Source organism: Podarcis tiliguerta, assembly GCF_965153285.1.
Source record: "Podarcis tiliguerta genome assembly, chromosome: 11".
Classification (NCBI taxonomy): domain Eukaryota; kingdom Metazoa; phylum Chordata; class Lepidosauria; order Squamata; family Lacertidae; genus Podarcis; species Podarcis tiliguerta.
Genome location: NC_139544.1, coordinates 46,203,668 through 46,227,373, shown reverse-complemented (window position 1 = coordinate 46,227,373; position 23,706 = coordinate 46,203,668). Strand labels below are relative to the sequence as shown.

General features: G+C 44.5%; 1 protein-coding gene and 1 long non-coding RNA gene across 2 annotated transcripts in view; one reads left to right on the top strand and one right to left on the bottom strand.

Moving 5' to 3' along the window:
* WDR70 (WD repeat domain 70) overlaps positions 1-23,706 on the top strand; it is a 114,883-nt gene that overhangs the window by 16,633 nt on the left and 74,544 nt on the right. The window contains exons 6-9 of the mRNA XM_083402878.1: positions 4,007-4,066; positions 6,241-6,374; positions 15,987-16,140; positions 17,266-17,342. Of these exons, the coding sequence (XP_083259004.1) occupies positions 4,007-4,066; positions 6,241-6,374; positions 15,987-16,140; positions 17,266-17,342 (425 nt within the window). The remainder of the gene's footprint in view (positions 1-4,006; positions 4,067-6,240; positions 6,375-15,986; positions 16,141-17,265; positions 17,343-23,706) is intronic.
* Positions 1,238-3,696, bottom strand: LOC310659652. The gene is made up of 2 exons (XR_014502907.1): positions 3,069-3,696; positions 1,238-2,423 (listed from the first exon to the last, which is right to left on the bottom strand). It is a non-coding gene; the product is annotated as an uncharacterized lncRNA (long non-coding RNA).

Genomic DNA, 23,706 nt, shown 5'->3' with positions numbered 1-23,706 from the left:
GCTCCAACCATAGTTCAAATGAACAGTGGTATACAAATTTAATAAATAAAATAAAACTTTCCAGGATATCAAGTTTCAGGATGGTAGATTATAGGTGAACATTAGTAGAGCATTGGTAACAGTAAGATAGGTTCAACAAAGAATTAAATTACCTAGAGGAGTAATGAGCTCCGCTTCGTAGGTTATTAAGCATTGACTGGACAGCCATGTGTTAGAGTTTTCTATCTCTGGATTTTCTTCACTAAGAATGGAAATCAGTGATACATTTCCTCAGTTAAAACACAGCAGCAAACCATGGTTTGTTACTATTCAGGAACAGTAAAAAGGTAAAGGACCCCTGGACAGTTAATTCCAGTCAAAGGTGACTATGGGGTTGTGGTGCTCATCTCACTTTCAGGCCGAGGGAGCTGGCGTTTGTCCACAGACAGATTTCCGGGTCATGTGGTCAGCATGACTAAACCACTTCTGGTGCAACAGAACACCGTGACGGAAACCAGAGCGCATGGAAACACTGTTTACCTTCCCACCGCAGTGGTACCTATTTATCTACTTGCACTGATGTGCTTTCGAACTGCTAGATTGGCAGGAGCTGGGGCAGAGCAACGGGAGCTCACCCCGTTGCGGGGATTCAAACCACCAGCCTTCTGATCAGCAAGCCCAAGAGGCTCAGTGGTTTAGACCACAGCGCCACCTGCGTCCCTTTTTCAGGAACAGTAGCTTCAATAGTCTTATGTGCCAGCCCAGGGCTCGTACTGACGCTGTAACAGTCAACTAAGGTGGATTGCTATGTCTGAACCAGACCACTAAAATGTGATAGATATTTGTAAATCCCCCAGTCCTTCATTGTATACATCTTTCTCTATATCTGGCATGTGAAGTATATGATCAATTTGATGTGACCTGGTTGTGGCTTCTGGTTGTGATTTCCACCACTGTATTAGTTGGTTTGGCTAATATAGTCAGTGTGTTTTGATGTGCCCTCTGTTGGAATTCCACTAGAAGCATTGGACAAGAGTAGCTGATCTAACCCTTCTTTTAATAACTCAGTTGCTCGATGTTAAAGGCCAAGGCCACGGACATGCTCATCTTTTCTACCAACTTGCATCTTATGATACTGTGTTCTGTTCCCTGCCCACAATCCACCTGCATACTGTGGCCACTAAGCATACTCAGTCCTCCTTGGGGTCCCTATTTCCAGGGTTTGATTTTTCAGTGAAGGTTTTTTTTTTAAAAAAAAAAAAACTTCTGCAAACCATGGTGCTTCCTTGTGCCTCATCATGTGGACAATGGAAATAGAAGGATCATGTGAAATTGTAAGTGACCTCAATAGAGGTTCTTACCACAGTTAGTCAGGCTAATGGCAACACTCACTGGAATAGAGTACCTTCTGTCACAGAAGTCATCACTCGTTAAAATATACTACCTAAATGTTTTCCTTGGGATCACGATATATTCTCCTTTTGGATACATCTCAACTTGCAACTGAAATTCTGTTCATATATAGGCATTTTTTGGGTGGGCATGGAGATATTTATAGTATATTCTATAATTTAGGAACTTTGGAGTTACTAAAAGGGAACGGGTCACACTGATTCTTCATAAATATTTGGCTGTTATTAAGAGATGTTTTGCCAAGCCATGTCCTGGGAGGTTGTTATCTTAATTTTTGTTTTGATTGAACAGTTTTGTTTAAAACTCCGGAATCCCTTGGACTGTGCAGCTAATGTTCCCTCTCTCCAGAATGTACTTCAGGCAACGTGCTCTTGGAATTCCAGGGATAAATTTGCATGTTTGGGGTTTTTTTTTATGACGTGCAGGTGGCAGATGCAGATGTCGCTTGATATCTGTATGATGGGATTTGCTCCTTGGCACAGCTTAAAAGGTCTATTACTTGAGCTTCTTTGCTCCCTTTAGCTCCAGCCTCCTCATAGTGCCTTATAAAAGTGCATGGAGCTATTGGCAAGCTAGTCAAAGGCACCTGTTTAGAGCTCATTCTTCTGTCATGTTTGCTTTCTGTACTTATTTATATAAAGTTTTATATCCCACCGTTCTTGCCCTGTCGTCTTTTCAAATCCTTGTGTGTGTTCTTATTTCCTGCCTCTTACTTTCCCCCGGGTTCACCTGGGCCTGCCTTCCCCATTATGGCGCCTTGCAGATGTTTCGGATTACAACTCCCATCAATTCCAGTCTCGATCACGCTGGCTAGGACTGAGGGGTGTTAAAGTCCAAGATATCTGGAGGGCATCATGTTGGGGAAGACTGACCTGAGTTTCCTTTGGCATTGTACTTTTTGAAGATTCTTATTGGTAGCCATCAGTTGGCAAGTAAACACAGCCATACAACTTCACATTAGTATACTGGGCGTATGCAGGCGGGTGAACGAGGTGATCTGCGCTGCTTTCAGGCTGGAGGTGAACCCCTATCTACCACGCCCCGTCTTATTTAACATTGCTTATGGCCGCGTCTCACCGATATGCCTTCATTAGAGCTAGGTTCAATGTCTTTCCAACAAACGTGCTGAGACATAGATTTTCTAAGGGCCAAGTCCCTTCAATGTGTGCTTGTGAAATGGAAACAACTGAATCTCTTCATCATGTTATGTTTATCTGCCCTCTATATAACTCAGCCCGTGCTAGCATACTAAACTCCATAATCCAGCCTATGGCTGGCAAACCAGTAGACCTACAGCTTGCCTGGGCACTTCAAGATGTGGATCCTTATATTACCCTACAGGTTGCTAAATTCCTAACAGCCGTCCTCTCGTATAAGAGACGGAATGGAATGTTAGCTGATTATTGTCAGCTATAAGAATTTTTTATAATGACATCAGATACTGATTTTAGTGTAGTCCTTAAGAATTTTAACCTTAATCTTAAACTTTTCTTATGAATGGCTAATATCTGTCCTTGTGAGTTGTGAACGGTGTCATACTACGTGTGTTTTGTACGAGCCCGCTGTTTTATTTTATTTGTTTTGTTCTGTTGTGTTGTGTTTCATTATGGGCGTAAAGCCAAATAAACATTTTGAAGGCTGGAGGTGGGGTACGTATAACTTTTGAAGGCTCTCACATTTTTGAAGGCAAAAAAACTTGAGCTGATTCTACGGTAAAGTCCAATTTGATGATTAAATGTTGTTTTTGTTGTGGACATGGTTTGTTGTAATTGATTGTAAGACTGGCTTGCTGAGGGGTTGCACAAAGAATTAGGAGACAAGATGGAGGAGAAGAGAGAATTGAGAAAGCTTAGGTTCTGTTTGGATAAAAAGCACCAATCAGAAGATGTCTAAAGGTGTTTGGCTGGAAATGCTTCTCAGTCTGGATTGGTGGGGAGTGAATACGGGTTCTTTTTCAGTTAGGTGCTAGTGAGCTGTTTGTTCAGTTTGGAGGGTTTGGACTGTTAGTGAAGGAAGTGGAAAGAAGACCTTTTTTAAGGGACAGATATGAGAAAGGGATGTATTTCACTAGCAACAGACTCCTGACTGAAGCAGTGGTGAAGCGTGTGAGGGGGCCACAGGAGCAGTTGCCCTGGACGCAAAATGGATAGCGTGTCAACATTTCAGCACCCCGGTGCTGTCTCGCTTCTGTTGCTGAGCTCCATTGAAAACAACTTCTCCATGCGAACCAGTGACCTCTCCAGACAACCAAACTTCTTTTCTTATCTCTCTCTCACACACATGTGCACAAACACTTATGTTGATCACAGGTAATTGTGACAATCCTGAAATAAAAGATCCACCAAAATCTGCACTCATCATTTATGAAGCTGGGAAAGGCAATCGTGACTTTGAAAGGCATTGGAAATGTACCTGAGGCTGCAAGCCAGTTCCTATTTACCTGGGAGTAAGCCAATTGAACTCATTGGATCTTACCTTTGAGTAGACATGTATAGGCTTACACTTTAGTATTCCATGACAATTCACATCACCCCCCCAAAAAAATTTCTGTAATGTGTTTTGTTCTTTATTGTGTATAAATAAATATTTTTCTTAATGGTATTATCCTCCTTAGGATCCTGTCAAGAAGATTCCTGACTCACATGAAATTACACTGCATCATGGAACAAAAACAGTAAGTGTCTTGGCATCTATGTTGTCCATCCATGTTGATCAGCTGACATAGTTAATATTATTGTATTAATTCATTAATTTCCCCTCCCTTCATCAGGAGGTCCCAGAGCAGGTTAGAACAATTGAAAATTAGGTTATAGTCACAGGAATAGGGTGGGCCCTGAAAACACACTTCTCGGGAGTAAAGAGGTGTGTCTTTTGTACTTGCTGAAAGCTGTATAGTGAAGAAGTGAGACACACCTCTGTTGGAGAGGGAACTCTACAGGTACAGGTAAAGGACCCCTGGATGGTTAAGTCCAGTCAAAGGTGACTATGGGGTGTGGCACTCATCTCACTTTCAGGCTGAGGGAGCCGACGTTTATCCACAGACAGCTTTCCGGGTCATGTCGCCAACATGACTAAACCGCTTCTGGCGCAATGGAACATCGTGACAGAAGCCAGAGGTCATGGAAACACTGTTTACCTTCCCGCCGCAGTGGTACCTATTTATCTACTCGCACTGGCATGCTTTTGAATTGCTAGGTTGGCAGGAGCTGGGACAGAGCAGTGGGAGCTCACCGCATCGCGGGGATTTGAACCGCCAACCTCCTGATCAGCAAGCCCAAGAGGCTCAGTGGTTTAGACCACAGCACCACCCACGTCCCATGGAAACTCTACAACTTGAGATCTGGTCAGGCCTGGATGGGTGATGTGACTTCCTGGAGACCACATCTACATTGGCCTGGGTTCCATGATGGGTGAAAAAAAGATGGGATGTTAACTGAAGATAGATGGATACTTTTTGTGAATGGTTCACACTGTGCTTGGTAGTCAAACCAAGTTTGCTGAGGCTGCTAACCTCCCCACACACCCTGCTCCATGATTTGCTACCCAGGGGCAAGTTTTAAGGACCACTGTTTCCTTCAGCCGACTCTCCGACTCTCGTGTAAGGTCCATTTGCTGAGACTCCCATCTGTATCTCTTCAAACTAATGAATTTAAGCTGTTGATGACTGTGTTCCTGTGCAGCTGAGAAATATCAGAAAAGATTTCCCACGTTGAAGAGCCTTTCCAGAAACCTAATTAATTTTCCAGTTGCCTTGCCTGTAACAGGAGTGGTTTTCCCACTGAAACTGCAGGGATAAATTTTCTCCTGACAGTTTTGACATGTAGGTGAGCAGTGGAAAGTGTTACATAATCGACTGAGATACTATAAGTGTCATGTTTTCTGTACTTACAGTTTACAGCTGCTTCAGCTGCATACGCAGTGATTGTCTAATGTGGTTTTGTCATCTGTGGCACTCAGTATATAGTGCACTCCATTTGGAATAGTCTAATTTGCAATGCATTTTGTGTCACAAAAGGAAGAGGCAGACTGGTGCTGGCTTAAGGAGTATTGTAATATTAAAGCTGCCACATTCTTTTAGCAAATGAAAATAACAGGATAACTCAGACCAGAATTTTTTGTATTGTGTTCAATACTCTGCAGTACGTTAAGGGCAACTGAGTACAGTCCCATCTTCTGCATTTATGGGGTGCTTTGCGGGGATCTTCAGAGGGTCCCAGTGAAGCTTTAATTCCTCCATCATGCAGGATTGAAACTATCAAGAATATGAATAAACCCCCCATTTCAGACATACATGAGTGCACACATGGGAGGAGAGAATGAATATTAGAACATTAGTAGAAATGTTATAAGGAATTAAGTATAAATAGATTAATAGAGTGTTAAAGGAAAAAATAAGGTTAGAATGTTTTAAGATAACTATAGGATAGAAAACAGAGGAAGATGGAAAGGAATTGCTGAAATAATTAATAGAAGTGGAATACAAAAAGGGAGGTGTGAGGAGGTCGTTGAAATAAGTGAATGGAAGATAAGATATTGAAATTGTTTGATGTGTTTTAAATTGTTTTTGTTTTGTTCTGTTAGTTTAATGTGTTAGTGTTAGTGTTATGTAGTGTTTTTGTATTGTATTGTCCATTTTTATCTCTTCTATGTAGTGTTTAAATTGTTGGAAAAGTAATAAATATTATTTTTTTAAAAAGAGAATGAATAATGCAGGACATTTTCTAAAATGTGCAATTGATGCAAGCTTTCATATAGTTAAAATATTACATCAAAAGGCTTAAAGCTAAATGGATCTCTCATTGGATGTTCAGGTAATGGTTTGTTTGATTTGTTTGCTTTGCTTTCTAGGTCTCTGCTTTAGGACTGGATCCTTCGGGTGCCCGTTTGATAACTGGAGGCTACGACTATGATGTTAGATTTTGGGATTTTGCTGGAATGGATGCATCTCTTCAAGCTTTTCGATCTTTGCAACCATGTGAATGGTACATCCTGATGTTTCTCTCTCCCAACTCCCTCCAAACTTACATCAGCAATGCTCCTGTCTTAGAACAACTTAATAGCATCGCTATGTAGCAGTATTGAACAAACTGGTGCCCTTTTGATGTTGTTGGACTACAACTCCCATCTGCCTCGGGCAGCACAATGCAAAAATCTGAGGTGGTGCATCTTGTATTTAATCACTACTACTAGGTTGGTGGTAGAGTCTGGAACATCTTTTCAAAAATTACTTGTTGCAGTTCTCATAGCTGCCGAACTAAGTTTGAAGAAATGCTACCAGGGTGGATAAAAATCAATGATTTTTTTAAAAAACTATATATTAAAAATGGATTATTTTAAATTTAATTCAGATTTTTGTATTTAAATCATTTTTTTTATTTAAATCAGATTTTTAAAATAAAATGCTTTTGGAGGATAAATATTTCTAAAGATAGTTTTCTATTTAAGTTACATTATACTCCAAAGACTATTCATCAGGAAATAAGGATTTATTTTAAGTTTTTCATGTGTGCTAAAACTCAGTCTAAGTTTTGTTTTTTAAAAAATGTTTAACCACATCAGTTAAACATGGATACATATGCTATAATGTTATTGTTTTAGTTAAATAAATTGTTTAAATTGTTGTTAAGGAAATGATTATTTTTCTCATTCCAATAAAATACAGCAGAAAAGTTGTCCAAATATAAACAGATAACTTGTTAAACCTCACAATAATTTCATAATTATCTGTCTATGTATTTCCAATAGTATAACCAAATCAGTAATTTTTGATATAACTGTAAAAACTACTCTGAAAATTTATCATTCAAAAAAATGAAACCTTCATCTGGTTGTAAATATTAAGATTATACCAGCAAGAATGAGTCTTTCTGTAAAAAAATTATTTAAATCAAGTCTTACTGACGAGTGATTTAAATCATGATTTAAATTGATTTGATTTAAATGAAATCCACCCTGAGTGCTACTAAACATTTCAGACACAGCTCTCCTTGGCGGAGTGCATATTGCCTCTCCTTTTACCTGAAGATCTGATATTTACTGCTTTATTTACTTGTCAATTTAGAAAAAAATATATATAAAAAGGCCTAAGCTAAAAGAGTAAGCAAACGCACTGAATTTACTTGAGTATATTTTTTTAAAAAGTGAAATAATTATAACAGCAGTAATTCTGATAAATCTGATGCAAGTTCATACCATGTGCTTTTCATTTGTGGGATCCTTTACATGGGCATTTAGAGGTTTTTCTATGGCCCAGCTAGTTAGGAGGATTCGTTCAAAGGCCTGCAATATTTTTTTTCCTTAAGGGAAAGCTTTTGGTTTTTGTGGTTTCCTCGGTAGCACAGGCTTGTATTTCATGCAAGACATGGTTTGTTTGGGAAATAATCTTCAGGAGAGGAACGGTTGCTTCCTCATCCACTTTGCATCTGACACTGTACCGTAATTGTTACAAGGGATTTCCATTCTTCTATACTGGGGGTGAGGATGTCTGTATTCTTTTATACTAGGGCCACCATGCCCGATGGTCAGCAATAGCAAGAGTTGTCCATCAACATCTGAAGGGCCACAAGATCTCTACCCCTATTTGGGGGCTTGCTTTCATCTTCTGCACAAGCTTCTGAATGAACACTTAAATATTTTTGGGCCAGTTGTGTGATGGAAGACCCTCTTTGGACTTAAGTAGTGAAACGGGGATGCGGGTGGCTCTATGGGTTAAACCACAGAGCCTAGGGCTTGCCGATTAGAAGGTCGGCGGTTTGAATCCCCGCGACGAGGTGAGCTCCCATTCCTCGGTCCCTGCACCTGCCAACCTGGCAGTTCGAAAGCACATCAAAGTGCAAGTAGATAAATAGGTACCGCTCCGGTGGGAAGGTAAACGGCGTTTCCATGCGCTGCTCTAGTTCGCACAGAAGTGGCTTAGTCATGCTGGCCACATGACCCGGAAGCTGTACGCCGGCTCCCTTGGCCAATAAAGCGAGATGAGCGCGCAACCACAGAGTTGGTCATGACTGGACCTAATGGTCAGGGGTCCCTTTACCTTTACTAGTGAAACAGTCCTCATGATACCAGAGCAGAGCCACATGTACTAGTATTGTAGTGGAGGAATGTGGATTGCCATCACTTTATTCTAGCAACATTTTCACACCAAATCCTCAAATTTCTTGTTGAACCAAAGAACACTTTGGTAGCATTGCAGGAGCGCCTTCCAAGAGGGGAAAGCTCAGTAAATGAATATGGCAATGTATGAGACCTTTAGGGCTTGCATTGTCTGTACTTAATGTCAACATTAAATCTTGATTTAATGGTTTTAAATTCGTCTGGCGGGTATAAGATGAGTAGCATCCTGCGCCAAAACCTGGCTAGTCCAGCTGACTTCATTCTACATTTTTCTTAAGTTTGGAAAACTGGTGAGGGGGTGGTGGAATTAAGCATGAAAATATATATTTTAATACATAGCTTTTTAAGGGGGGAAAGGTTTTTAAAAAACTTACAACTTGCAAGCATTTAACTTGCGCAATCACAGGTTTATGCACTTGGCAGCCAACTGGCTGTGATCACACAAATTAAATTTATGCAAGGTGGAGAGTGGCTCCCATCAGCCCAAGCCAATGTGGCCAATAGTTAAGGGGGGAAAAGGGGGTTGTGGTTCAAAACATCTGACTGTCAGTGGATCCCCAACATCTCTAGGTGTAGTCATCCTCAGGCCTAGCAGGGACGCAACCTGGGACTTTTTGCATACAAAGCATGGGCTCTGCCATTGAGATCTGGCCTTCGTCTTGTTGAATTTCTTTTTTAATTATGCTTGTGTGATGGGATGAAGAGCTGCTTGTGCGTAAACTGCAAGTCCCTCAGAGTTTGATCAAGTTCTCAAACCTCTGCCTGTGACGGAGCCCCTCCAGCATGGCTGCGTCAATCGCTAGCAGAATCCGAAAGTGGTTGCTTTCGGAATCGTTTCCAACATAAAAGCTCCTTAACGGAAACACGTCTTCTGGACTCTCGGCGTGACAGTTTCCGGCGAGGAATAGGTGTCCCTATGGGAGGTCCTGAGACCTCCCCGCTGTTTTCGCTGGAAGCGTCTCTGAGCCATTCCTCCGACTCATCTTCCCTTGAAGTTCCTGCTCTCCCCCTACTGGTTCCCTCTTCCGCTGCTGCGTCTCTCTCAGCCTCAGAGAGCCCTTGCACCTCCTGTCCTTCCGATGGCAGTTCCCTGACATCCACCTCCCCTCCAGGGCCCCCTTCACCCCCCCGTCTCCTTCCCTACGGGTTGTGAGGAGGTAAAACCCCCGAAAGAACCTTCCTCATCGTCCGAGGTTTCGAACACCTTCCTCCACTGGTTGCTGTTCCTGGTCTCTCGATACTCCTCGTCATCGGAGTCCATTCCCTCTTCCAACTCCGACTCCGCGAATCCTTCCAGTTCCTCTTCCTCGTCGGTGGTGCCGAAATACTCCCTCCTAAACCTTGCTACCGGCTGTGGTTTCCTCGGGAATCTTTGGTGGAACGTTTCTGTTAAAACTTCGTCATTGACCTCCCCTGCAGTCACCCAGGTGTTTTCTGACTCCGGTTCCCCTTCCCACGCCACCAAATACTCCACCTGATTTCCCTTCCACCTGGAATCGAGGATTTCCGCTACATGGTTGCTTCTTTCCCTTTCTTCCAAGGGTGGTCCCCTGGTGTGCTCCCCTTCACGTCCCCCCCATACGGTGACAGTAACGCCCTGTGGAACACTGGGTGCAATTTCATGTGGCTGGGTAACCGGAGTTTGAAAGCCACTGGGTTGACCTGTTGAATGACCTCAAAGGGTCCCAATCTCTTGGGTCTTAATTTTTTACAACCCCCTTTGAACGGCAACCCTTGGGTTGACAACCACACCTGATCCCCCACCCTTATGGTTTCACCTTCCCTTCTGTTCTTGTCTGCCTGCTTCTTATATTGAGCCTTGGCTCTTTCTAAGTTGAGCTGGAGCTGACGATGGATCGCTTCCATCTCCTCTACAAAATGTTCGGCCGCTGGGACGCTCCATCTCTCGCCTCCCTCCCCTGGAAAAGCCCTGGGGTGACACCCGTAATTAGCCAAAAAGGGGCTCATCCCTGTGGACACATTCTCCGCATTGTTGTAGGCAAATTCTGCCAGCACCAACTTTTCGACCCAATCGTTCTCTCTGTCATTGACACAACACCTCAGATATTGTTGGAGGATGCCATTTGCTCTTTCCGCCTGCCCGTTGGTTTCAGGGTGCCGGGCAGTCGAAAAATTGACTTCCACGTGCAGTAAGCTCATGAGCTTCCTCCAGAACCTGGAAGTAAATTGTTTGCCGCGGTCTGAGATCACCCTCAAGGGGGCGCCGTGCAGCCTAAAGATGTGTTCAACAAACAACTTAGCTGTCTCTTCCGCTGTGACTGCATGTGAGCATGCTACAAAGTGGCACATCTTGGTTAACAGGTCTACTACTACCATGATGGCTGTTTTCCCCTTGGATTTTGGCAGATCCGTCATAAAATCTATTGATACCGCTTCCCAAGGCCGTTCTGGTGTGGGTAATGGTTCTAATAACCCTGCCGGCGCCCTTCTTTCCCCCTTGGCTCTCTGACATTGGTCACACCATCTTACATACTCCTTTACATCTTCCCTCACCTTGGGCCACCAAAATTCCCTTGTAACCATCCACATGGTCTTGTGTTGTCCAAAATGTCCCGCTGTGGGGCTATCGTGCAACTGCTTGAGTACTCTTCCCCTCAATTCCCCTCCTGGTATATACAGTGCCCCTTTGTAATACAGTGCCCCATTTCTTTCCTCAAAACCTTCGGGACTCTCCCCCTCTCCCCTGAGACCTCTGAGCTTATCCTGGGCATACTCATCATTTTCCGTTTCCTCTACCAGTTCTCGTCGCCCCACCAGCGCCGCCCCACACACCCACCGGTCCTCAGGGATGACATGTCTTTCTTCGATTGCCCCCTCCCCCTCCAAATACTCTGGTTTGCGTGAGAGAGCGTCCGCCCTGACGTTTTCTGGGCCTGGCACATAACAAATTTCAAAGTGGAATTTGGAGAATTCCTGTGCCCATCTCACTTGTCGTTGGTTGAGTACTCGAGCTGTTCTCCAATACTCCAAATTCTTGTGGTCGGTGCACACTTGCACCTTGTGTTGTGCCCCAATTAACAAATGTCTCCACCTCCGGAACGCTTCGTGAATGGCGAGTAGCTCCCTGTCATACACCGTGTAGTTCCGCTCGGACTTATTCAGCTTCCTCGAGAAGAAGGCGCACGGTCTCCACTCCGACGTATTCCTTCCCGGTTGAAGAAGTACAGCCCCTACCGCCCGGTCAGACGCGTCTGTCTCCACTCTCATGGGTTTCCGTAAGTCCACATGCAGAAGTTGTTCTTCCGAGGCGAAAGCCCTTTTCAATTCTTCAAATGCTCGCCCCGCCTCCGCCGTCCAAACAAATTTCTTCTTGCTACTGAGGCAGTCGGTGATGGGCGCCGTCAAGTGTGCAAAGTTCTTGATGAACTTCCGATAAAAGTTCCCAAACCCCAGGAATCTTTGCACATCCTTCTTGGTCTTCGGTGTCTTCCATTCCAGTACCGCTTGGACCTTGCCGGGATCCATGGCCAATCCTTTGTCTGACAAGCGGTACCCCAGGAATTCCACCTCCTTGGTATGAAACTGGCACTTCTCCAGTTTCACCCACAGCTGATTGGCTTGTAGCCGGCCCAACACTTCTCGCACGTCCCTCACATGCTGCTCTTCATCTTCCGAATACACCAACACGTCATCTAAAAAGGCCACACAATTCTTGTAGAGCAAAGGTCCCAAGACGTGGTTCATAAAACTTTGAAAACATGCTGAGCCTGCTTGGAGACCGAAGGGCATTACGAGGTATTCAAATGCTCCCAAAGGGGTGAACATGGTGGTCTTCCATTCATCCCCCTTCCTTATGCGTATCAGATTGTACGCCCCCCTCAGGTCCAGTTTTGTAAAAATCTTCCCCTTCCTCACCCTGGTCAGAATGTCATCAATTCGGGGCATAGGAAAAGCCAGGGGTTCCGACACGGCATTTAGGGCCCTGAAGTCTACTACAAGTCTCGGCTTATCTGTGTTTTTTTTGTCCACAAAAAACACTGGACTGCCCCCCACCGCTCGGGACTCTCTGATGAAACCTCGCTTCAGGTTTTTGTCAATGAACTCCCTCAACTCCTGCATCTCCCTGTCTGACATGGCGTACAGCTTGCCCACTGGGAGTTGAGCTCCAGGGAGTAGGTTGATTTGACAGTCAAAGGATCTATGCGGCGGCAGTTTGTCCGCTTCCCTTTCGCTAAATACGTTGCTCAGATCTGCGTATTGCGGAGGCACCTTCCCTTTACTCATTACCTCCATCCCGGCTAGGGTGACTCTGGCTCCTCCTGGAACCTTCCCCTGCTTGCAGTGTTCTAGGCAATGCGCCGACCCAAAGGAGACCACCCTCTGATGCCAGCCCACTAGAGGATCGTGTAGTGCCAGCCAGCTCATCCCCAAAATGATGGGAGCTCCTCCCAAGGTGGCCACATTAAACGCTATCCTTTCGGTGTGCCTTGCCACCCTCATTATCATCGGGACTGTCTGTTGGCTCACTTCTCCTCCCAACAGCTCTCTGCCGTCAATCGTGGTCACCTGCAGGGGGTTACTTAAGGGGATGGTCTGTATCTGGTGCTCAGCTGCAAACTCCTTACTCATGAAATTACAGGAGCTGCCTGAATCCAAAAGCGCCTTGATCTGTAGTGGGTGTCCGTTTGGCAGCTCTAGCAACACCTCTATCACTAAAGCAGGTCTGGGAGGTTCTGGCGTGGGCACTTTCACTGCTTTGTGGCCTGGCTGCTGTGCCCCGACGGTGGCAGCCAGGCGTTGGCTTTTACTTGCTCCTTGCTTTCCTCCTCTTCTCCCCCAACAGCTCCTGCCATCCCTTGCCATTCCTTTCTCTGTGGACAGACTCTGGCAAAGTGTCCTGGCTTTTGGCAGAGATAACATTTCTTGGCGCTCTTTCCCTCCTTCTTCCGCCCTTCACTGAGGTTTGAAACTGCGCGCGCCCGCGCTGTTCCAACTTCCATCGGCTCTGCTGGCGGGAAAGGCGGCTCTGGAATGTCTGGAATGCGGAGCTCCCTCCAACGTTCTCCTTTTCCTTCCCGCCTTTCCAAAGCTCTCGCTTCCTGGCGCGCTCCTATGGCCAGCGCGGATTTAGTCAGCTGGTCCATAGACTCCGCCCTGGGGCCCCGGGAAAGTTCATCTTTAAGGGACGAAGAGAGACCCTCTTCGAAAAGCATCTGAATGGGTTCCGCTGATAGGTCCCACCCCAATCTATGAATCAACATAGTAAACTCAGTCCAGTACTCACGGACAGACCGGCTTCCCTGTTTGCAAGCCATTAACTGCCTTCGCACCACCCCCTGCTCAATGTCGCTGGAAAACATTAGGTCCATGGCACGAAAAAACTTCATCGTGTCCTTTAGGATCTCATTATGCGCTGCCATCAGGGGTCTAACCCAGTCCTTCGCCCCTGATTCGAGATGGCTAATCACAAAAGCCACTCGCGATTCCTCGTCGGGGAAGTCATCAAACTGCAGGTTGAGAGCGTATTGCATCTCTGTTCTAAAGGCATGATAGTTTCTGGGGTCCCCCCCGAATTTCTGCACCAATCCTGGCATCTTTCTGGTGAGCGGGGTGGTTTTCTCCTTCCCCTTTTCTGCATCCTGAGCCCTCCTCTCCTCCAGCCTCGCCGTTTGCAAGGCAAGCTGGATCTCCAACGCTCTGTACCTTTCCTCCAGGCTTGGACCTCCTCCAGCTGCTCCTGCTCCTCCGGTTCCGGCTGGTTCGCTCATGATGCCTCTCCCTGTCACAAGCTAGCTTTCGGTGACTTTCGGATTGCTGTGATGGGATGAAGAGCTGCTTGTGCGTAAACTGCAAGTCCCTCAGAGTTTGATCAAGTTCTCAAACCTCTGCCTGTGACGGAGCCCCTCCAGCATGGCTGCGTCAATCGCTAGCAGAATCCGAAAGTGGTTGCTTTCGGAATCGTTTCCAACATAAAAGCTCCTTAACGGAAACACGTCTTCTGGACTCTCGGCATGACAGTTTCCGGCGAGGAATAGGTGTCCCTATGGGAGGTCCTGAGACCTCCCTGCTGTTTTTGCTGGAAGCGTCTCTGAGCCATTCCTCCGACTCATCTTCCCTTGAAGTTCCTGCTCTCCCCCTACTGGTTCCCTCTTCCGCTGCTGCGTCTCTCTCAGCCTCAGAGAGCCCTTGCACCTCCTGTCCTTCCGATGGCAGTTCCCTGACAGCTTGTTAGGAGCAAGTCCAAGATAAAACAATTTTGATTTCAGTTAGTTGGCCTAGAATAGTGACTTCCATTCTTGAATCAATTGGCACAAAGGGTGGTACACAGCACAAATGAACTTCCCCTCCCTCCCTCCCCCCCAAAAAAAAAAATCTGTTCTGGGTTTCCCCTCAGATTTCAGCAGGGGCACAGGAAGAGGAGAGGGGAGAGTAAGTTGCGCTGAGCAAGCAGAAATCCTTGTGCTAGCAGAACTACTTTATTGGATACTGCCCCAAATGTCAGCCTGCAAATTCTGGGAAGAAGAAATGTATATATTTTGTGACATGAATTGAGGATTAGTAATGTGATAGCGACGTACATAATATGTAATTTGACATCTGTTGGTAGAGGAGCCTAAACAAATGGTTATTGAGATTGCAGGTTAGCTTTTTAATATGGTTTTGGGTCTCACAGCTTATGATGCATTTGCTGTTGTTTGTCCCTTTGAATTGCTGTTGTGTTAATTTGGGGTCCAGTCTTGTCTACATGCAGGTGGGTTAAGCTAGGGAGTGAATTAACTGTCCACAGGGATATGCAACTAGGTTCCCATCATCCTGTGGGCTTCACTAAACAGCAGATGTCTATTAACATGACTCTAATTGTGTGTGTTAATTGCATTGCATAGATTTATATTGTTATTGGCTGAAATCCAGGGATTCACATGTGTACTAGAGCCTTCAGTCCCACTGGAAGCTCGTTTGAGTTTAGAAAGCAAACTTCTTTCCTTCAAAGTATTCAACTTGAAAGAAGTTTGGAGAACTTTGGTGCTGGGAGCTTCCACAGGAAACATTCATTGGATTACGGTCAGGGTAGCTACATTCAAGTAGTTAGATCTTACCATTTATGATCCAGGTTTTTTTGTTAGCTGGTTGCTTTCAAATGAAGTACAGTGGTGCCTCGCAAGACGAAATTAATTCGTTCTGCGAGTTTTTTCGTCTTGCGAAGCACGGTTTCCCATAGGAAATGCATTGACGGTTTCCCATAGGAATGCATTGACGTTTTAAGAAAAAGGCGCAAGACGTTTTCGTCTTGCGAAGCAAGCCCATAGGGAAATTCGTCTTGCGAAGCAACTAAAAAAACAAAAAACTCTTTCGTCTTGCGAGGCATTCGTCTTGCGAGGTACCACTGTACTATTTCCTAGTAGAAAAGTGGTGGCAAACATTACTTCGTTTTATGTTTTCTAAAACGAGCGCAGCCCTCCAGTGCTCTGACACAGTGTAAACAGTAATGCTGTTTGAAACGTCATCCCTTAATTTTTCAGCCACCAGATCAAGTCTCTGCAGTACAGCAGCACAGGGGATGTCATTCTTGTTGTTGCGGGCAACTCCCAAGCCAAAGTCCTTGACAGAGATGGCTTCCCTGTAATGGAGTGTGTAAAAGGAGACCAGTACATCGTAGACATGGCAAACACCAAGGTAAGCAAAAGAATGCTTAACTTGAGCAGTGTGACTTTCCATACCATTTCCCTTTTCTCAGTGGAGACTAAGGAAATGCTTCTTGCTCGTCTGAATGAAGGATAGTGAGGAACTTGCAGGAGCATGTAGAAACCATTCTGCTGGGCACGTTTGTTGCTCCACTCACTATTGCCTTTGACCCCTCCCACCACTGGCATGCAGCCCCCAGAAGGGAGTGAGGCCTCTGGGGTGAAAAAGTGTCCCTGCTCTTGCATTAAAAGGAACCAGCTTAATACAGATTAGTTACACAGTCCTGAAACGTTTGCCAGGAAATACAGTGGTACCTCACGTTAAGAACTTGATTCGTTCTGGAGGTCCGTTCTTAACCTGAAACTGTTCTTAACCTGAAGCACCACTTTAGCTAATGGGGCCTCCTGCTGACGCCACGCCGCTGGAGCCCGATTTCTGTTCTCATCCTGAACCAAAGTTCTTAACCCGAGGTAATATTTCTGGGTTAGCGGAGTCTGGAACCTGAAGCGTCTGTAACCCGAGCTACCACTGTAATCAAACAACTGCAAAAGGGTGTGAAAAGGGCAAAAATAGCCTGAGAAGAGCAGGAAAACTGCAAAAATGGCGTGAAAAGAGCGGGAAAATGGCTAGCAATCCCAGGAGGCTTTGCACCAACCTTTGAGACCTGTGGAGAGTTGAAGTTTGAGGAAGGAGGTTTGGAGGCAATTGGAGGGTCTTACAGGCTTTTTAGATGGTGTTCCCCACTATACACGATTTCACGTATACACGTAGCACCCAGGAACGTAACCCCCATGTTAACAGGGAGACACCTGTATAGTTGTAGTGATTTATATATACTACTACTAGTAGTAGTGCTTTATATAGATGTTGAAATGGAATAAGCAGAGATGAAAGAAGATACAGCTTGGGGCAGAAAAGTTGACAACTCTTAAATGTAAAATACCTGTGTATTGTAGCTTTGATGTGGGCTGTTGATGAAACAGTTTGCAGAACACATCATTGTATTTAATAATGAGGGTACCTGGTACTTGCCAACTGAAATGTCAAGAAAGGAAGGCAACAAAAATAATTCTGCCTGGAGTTTTAATATGCACACCTTTGCTTCCCTTTTTCTAGGGACACACAGCGATGCTGAATTCAGGATGTTGGCATCCCAAAATAAAGGAGGAATTTTTGACATGTTCCAATGATGGGTGAGTGTTGCTGCCAGACTTTGCATTCTCTTTTGGCTTTCTATTTCTGTGCTGGATTCCTCCCACTCAGTCATTTACTAGGCAGAATCTATTATAGAGGTCAAGGATTAACTAGACCTGGTGTCTAAGCTGCATTATCAGTATTTGTACTCTGAAGCCGTCTTAAAAATTCCTCATAGATTGTAGCCCTTAACTTATAAAGTGCAGCTCAGACATTGCATCAAGGCAAGGTTCGAGTTTAGAAGTTTTTAATATTTAATGCTGTATTGTTTTTAACACTTGATTGGAAGCCGCCCAGAGTGGCTGGGGAAACTCAGCCAGATGGGCGGGGTATAAATAATAAATTATTATTATTATTATTAGAAATGTGTAGGCCAAGCCTGGTTTCTCTACTTTGTTTCTCCACCCACTTAGCCCTTGCTTCTGTGATGTAGGAGCTCATGGGAGCAGTGTGAGAGCCGTAACTTAAAACCATGGTTTATCATTTCAAAACCATGGTTTATTGATTCCAACCATTAGTCCAAATCATAGTTTGAAAATCCTGTTTTCTGAAGTGCTCTTCAGTTGTTCACCCCACTCCTCTGTTCTCTGTTGCCTATTCCCAACACTTTCCTTTTGGTGTGTGTGTGTGTGTGTGTGTGTGTGATTGAATGAATGTCAATTGAAGTAGAGAAGGTTTCCAATGCATGGAGGGTGGTTGTGCAAAGGAGAGGTACCTGCATGTCCCTGTTTTCCTCCTCACTCGAGGAGCATAAAACCCGAAGAGGGTTGGATTCTGGTTTGCCAACTAAATACAATGCTAAAATAATATTGAAGCTCATTTTAACCATGTTTTGCAGTTATGTCTGGAGAGAATTCAGGGGGGGGGTGTTTTTAAAGATGGTTTCCCCAACCTGGAGCCCCATATTAGCTCCAATATACACATGGAACTCCCCTGTTCTCAAGGGCTTCGTTTAGCTTCAGAGGTGTGTACCACTACTAGTGTGCAAAAGGATGCTCTGTCCATTAAAATGAAGGAGGCAGCCCTGTGTCCAGGAATCACTATTTCTGAAAAGCTAAATACCTAAGATACAGGGATGGAAAAGTTTGAGGTGACTGTTATAAGTCAATAACAAAACTGAGTGTGTTTGGAGTACCTCTTCTTTTAAAATTCAGATATAAAGAGCATCTGCTGTGCCCTGGTAGCACTTCTCCCCCCATTCCTCCTATCTATGCATGTCCCACACCATCCCCAGGTCTGCTCCAGAGGGTTGAGGGAACCCCTAGAACCGATTTAATGGGCTCACAGGGGGAAGAGAGGTGGAGAACATTGTATTGCTCTAGGAGAAGTCCTTGTTCTGACAGAATGAAAGACTTAGCACTGCGTTGGATTCCACCCAAAAAAATTTCAGTTCCAAGCACAGAAAGGGAGGGGAAAGTTTAACATCTCAATAGCTGCTAAGATTAGATCTTATAACTTCTGTCTCTTAGGATTACAAGTAGTAAAGTATTTTTCTATTCCGTCACTTTTTAAAAAGTGGACATTTTTCTTAGCAAGACTGCTCTTGACAGTGAAAAATAAGAAATTGTATAGTCCAGACTTTCCCGTTTTCTCCGTATAAGCATGTCTTTAGCAGTTATACCAAATATGGGTTCAGGGAACGCTTAATGTTGAAACTGCTATCCTGATAAAGTGACTAAAATACATGGGAGCAGTGATATAAATGGATGTATAATTATGTTTCCAAAGACACTAAATTGCATTACTTAATAAGAAAGGTATTTGAAACTATTCTCTGCTAGCAGCAAGTGTCTCTTGTGCCAAGAATTGGGACTTAAGGTGCAAAAATGTAAAATCATAACAGACCTTTTATAGATTAACAGTAGTCATTTGTCACAGTGACAGAGCTACTTTCCGTACTAATTGGAGTGAAATGTTCTTGCTCAGAAATTAGCTGTGCCCTATGCAGGGATCTGTCCAAGCACTGCTGGAAGAAACAATATACTGAAGGGGGGGTGTTGGTTTTTTTTGCCAAGGAGGCATGTTGCCATGTCTCCTAAGCTGCAAATGATCTGATACTTAGTCAAAATAATATGAGAATTGGGAAACAATAGGATTGGATGCAAAGACTTTGTTAGGAGTGCGGAAACTTAGGATTCATCCCATGGGTTCTAGCCAATGGGTGTCCTTCCATGATGGCTTCAGTGGAGCCTTCTGCAAGTGAAAGAGCCAGTCCCCTTCCTCCTGCAATCCCCTCTAACACTTCCGACACTTTTCTGTGTAGGGTTCTCAAACTCTGGAGCAGATTTTTGGGGGGTGGAGGTACCCGAAAATTGCCTTGGCTCCAATTCTACTGACAGAAGCCTCCACCTGATCAAAAAAACCTTCAGTTGGCGAGACACTGGTTAGATACAAACTATCGTTCTTAGTCAAATCTTCAAATATCTAAAGGGCTTTCACGTGTAAGATGGAGCAAGCTTGTTTTCTCCTGCTTTGGAGGGTAGGAACAAACCGATGGATCCAAGTTTCAAGGAGATTCCAACTAAGGATCAGGAAGAACTTTCTGAAAGTGAGAGCTGTTCAGCTGTGGAACCGACTCCCTCAGAAGGTGGTGGACTCTCCTTCCTTGGAGAGTTTTTAAGCAGAGGTTGGATGGCCATCTGTCATGGATGCTTTAGTTGAGTTTCCTCCATTGCAGAGGGTAGGACTAGATGACTCCCTTCCAACTCTACAATTCTATCATTTTACTTGTTGACATTTATATGGAAGGTATAATCAACAGCAGAAAGAGCATTAAGGCTGCAGTTTATAAAAGGTCTTGGGTCAAAGTGTGGCTTTTTCTGAAGCTGGTCTGCCCAAGACTTAGCATGTAAGCTGTATACATGGTGCAGCATCTCTCTGGTTCCCACAGTGCTGTGCTTTCATTGCAGTTATATCTTCATGTGGGAGAATAATCAAGTTCTGAATGTGTGTTCTTGTGTGCGTTTGTATAGATAGATAGCTAATAGCTAAACTTACTCTTTGTCATTCTCTCAGTCCTTTGCAGAGGGCTGCAAGGTTCCTTATTAAAATGATGTGATTTGGTTGCCTGCAACTTGCAGTTACTTTGGCTCCCTACTTCTCCATTTTCACCACGGCCTGAATCTGTGGCCTGGTCTGCACAGCACATTCAGCCAAGCTATGGCTCACCAGTACCACAGAGAAATGCTTGCAGCTGCTTCGGTCTTTCCTGGGACTGTTTACTCCTGCACCACGCTGAACCTAAGCATGAGCCATAGCCAATAAATACTTCAGCAGGTCATGCAAACCAGATCAATGTAAAAAACAAAACAATGTTTTCCCCTTTTGAGTTTTTGTTTATGGATAAAACCTAGTTTCATATCCTGGTTATTAATGCAGTTACTGCAGTTTGAACAGCATTGTCTGTACCTGCATGCTATACCTGCAAGGGCAAATTAACCTTACTATATATTCATAGTGTATTATTCCTTTAGCCCTGAGCTGAGGATTTGCCTTTGCAGACAATTTTCACACCAGCTGCTGCAGCCCTAGCCCTGGAAGTGGTGTAGAATTGATTGATAACAAACTGGACTTCCCTTTTTCATCTGGGCATTTCATAATATTCCAACTGAGTATTGCATATTATTTTTTGATTAATTCATACGGGATGAGGTACTATATACCTTCCATTTTGTGTGTCAATTATGTGTAAGTTTCTTTACCATTGAAGCCTATATGAGGAGTGTTATTTCATATGCTGGCTACTGGGTGGTGCTCAAGCATTAAAAATCAGTTCTCACTTTTCCCAGGGAACTAGTCTCAACATGGCAAAGGCTTCTGGTTTCCATCGGCCACAGGAATCGAAATCTCAGAGTTGTTCCCAAAGTCTCTATTTTTCTTGGCAGTCTGTTCTCAGAGGGGCTAATGGAAACAAATGCCTACTTACAATGTTCCTTGAGTTAATGCGGTTACTGTTCCAGCAAATTAGGCTTCATTATTATTATTATAACCTATAATCTATGGGATGTGGCTTTTGTTTTGAAGGACACAATCAATTTTATCTTGTTTTCAGAAATATAACTACAGCTAATGTTTAATAAGGCAACAGAAAACAAACAGGAACTGGCTAGCATTTGGGTCACATATATCAAATAGTCTCGGAGCAGGCAGGTGTGTGTGTTCATAGATGCACACAAAAAACCACATACACACCTACAGTATCTATGTTGCGTTGTGATGGCTATGTAGTTAAAGCTGGACTGCTGACAAACAATTTGGGGTTATGCTGAGTGACAGCATAATGTTGAATGATGGTTAGAGAGAGAGAGAGAACCTGGATGGGAGTTGGAATGGAGTATTCTAGAAATGGGCAGGGCTAATTGGCTGAAACTTCAACAGGAGTACTCCCTCCCCACTGCAATATGAATTAGTACCTCTGATGTTCAAGCAGGGTAGTAAAGGTAAAGGGATCCCTGACCATTAGGTCCAGTCGCGGACGACTCTGGGGTTGCGGCGCTCATCTCGCTTTATTGGCCGAGGGAACTGGCGTACAGCTTCCGGGTCATGTGGCCAGCATGACTAACCCGCTTCTGGTGAACCAGAGCAGCGCACGGAAACGCTGTTTACCTTCCCGCCAGAGCGGTACCTATTTATCTACTTGCACTTTGATGTGCTTTTGAACTGCGAGGTTGGCAGGAGCAGGGACCGAGCCACGGGAGCTCACCCCGTCGTTGGGATTCGAACCGCCAACCTTCTGATCGGCAAGTCCTAGGCTCTGTGGTTTAACCCACAGCGCCACCTGCGTCCCTTCAAGCAGGGTAAATGTGTGCAAATTGTTTGGAAACGGAAGTTATTAAGGTCCACATTCCCTAAGCTTTTCTCTTGCCATTATTTTAACTTGGCAGCCATTTCAGATGAGCAGAAAATTCATCCATATGGCAAAGACCCATACTCTCTCACTAAAACAGCGGAAGGGGAAACTTAACAAGTGAAGGGGTGTTGTGTGTGTTTGTTGTCAGCATTTATAGCGCTTTGTGCAATGTCCAAATTACGTTGTCTGCTGTCCTTGCCTGTAAGGAGTTGTAGTCCCTGTATGGCAGACAGAGAGAATGGCTCACAGAGAACAGCTTGTCTAAGGCCACCTGTCTGGTAGAGGTGAGATTCAACTGGGAGAATTTCAAATTTGTAGCTCAAACTGCTGATTGCTATGCTGCACCCTACTTTTTTCTAAGGGGCGTACAAAGAATTTCCCAGTTACCTCCCATCTAGATAGCTTGTAGCATCAGGCACCCTTAGCTTCAGCAGCAGAACTGAACCATGGGCCAAGACTTGAGCAGCTTCTTGTGGTCTTCATATATTGTAATAAAACTAGTGGGTGGTGCCTTGTGGAAGGTATGGGGCACCTTGGGCCTAGAAGACAAATACAACCCTCTGGGGTCTCTGTGTGGCTCTTGGGCCTCTTCCCAGGTTATGCCTCTCGCTCCCCAGGCTGCCTCTCTCACTGGTCCTCCTTCCCACCCCAAGTAGTTTAGCCAGGCTGGTATGTGACTTGAACTCTGATAGTGCCTCCTACTTGTCCGGATGGAGGATGGAGAGGGGTGTGTGTAGAAACAAGCCTACTGTACAATGGTAAAATTGCCATTCGTTGCTCCACCCGCCACCAGCATGTGGCCCTTGGAAAGTTGCCCAGAAAGGAGTGTGTCTGAAAAAGATTCCCCAGTCTTGCATTGTGGCCCAGCATCTACTGCCGCTGTAACAAACACAGCACAGACACAACATCTCTATATAATGGTGCTATATTGCACTACCAAAACAATGATGCCGCCTAACTGTTGCTGTGCCATAAACCTTTGTACCTATCCAGTTACTTCTCTTCCAGGTTCCCAATCAGGATCAGATGATCCCAGGATCAAGTGATCCTAGGCCATCAAACGATCCCAGACAGAAGCTGATGTGTTCGAAAACTTGTGCTCATATGCTTGAATTGCGAGACTAACATGGTTGAGAAGGAAATGGCGAAGCGTCCCTGGAACAGACCTGTTTTGTTTTTGTTTTGACATTTAAGGGTTAGAATTGAGGGATGTAGCAACTAGTTAAAAAGGGGGGATGGATAAATTTGGGTCCAAGCACAGCTGTTGCAGTGCACACGTGTCAGTCACTTTTGAACTTGGTTTAATCCCACCTGCTTTTGCTCTAGCGGTAATAGTACGCTTAGTCTGTGCTGTATTAAATTAAAATGCAACATCAGCTCATTTCTTCTTTTTAACATAGACTAATGTTTTTCTGCAAGCGTGGACAACGAAACCTTCTGCACGTAGCATAGGTTAGTTTCTCACATTACCAGCTGAGGGCCCCCCAGTGTTGTAAATGATTGCTGATGAACTT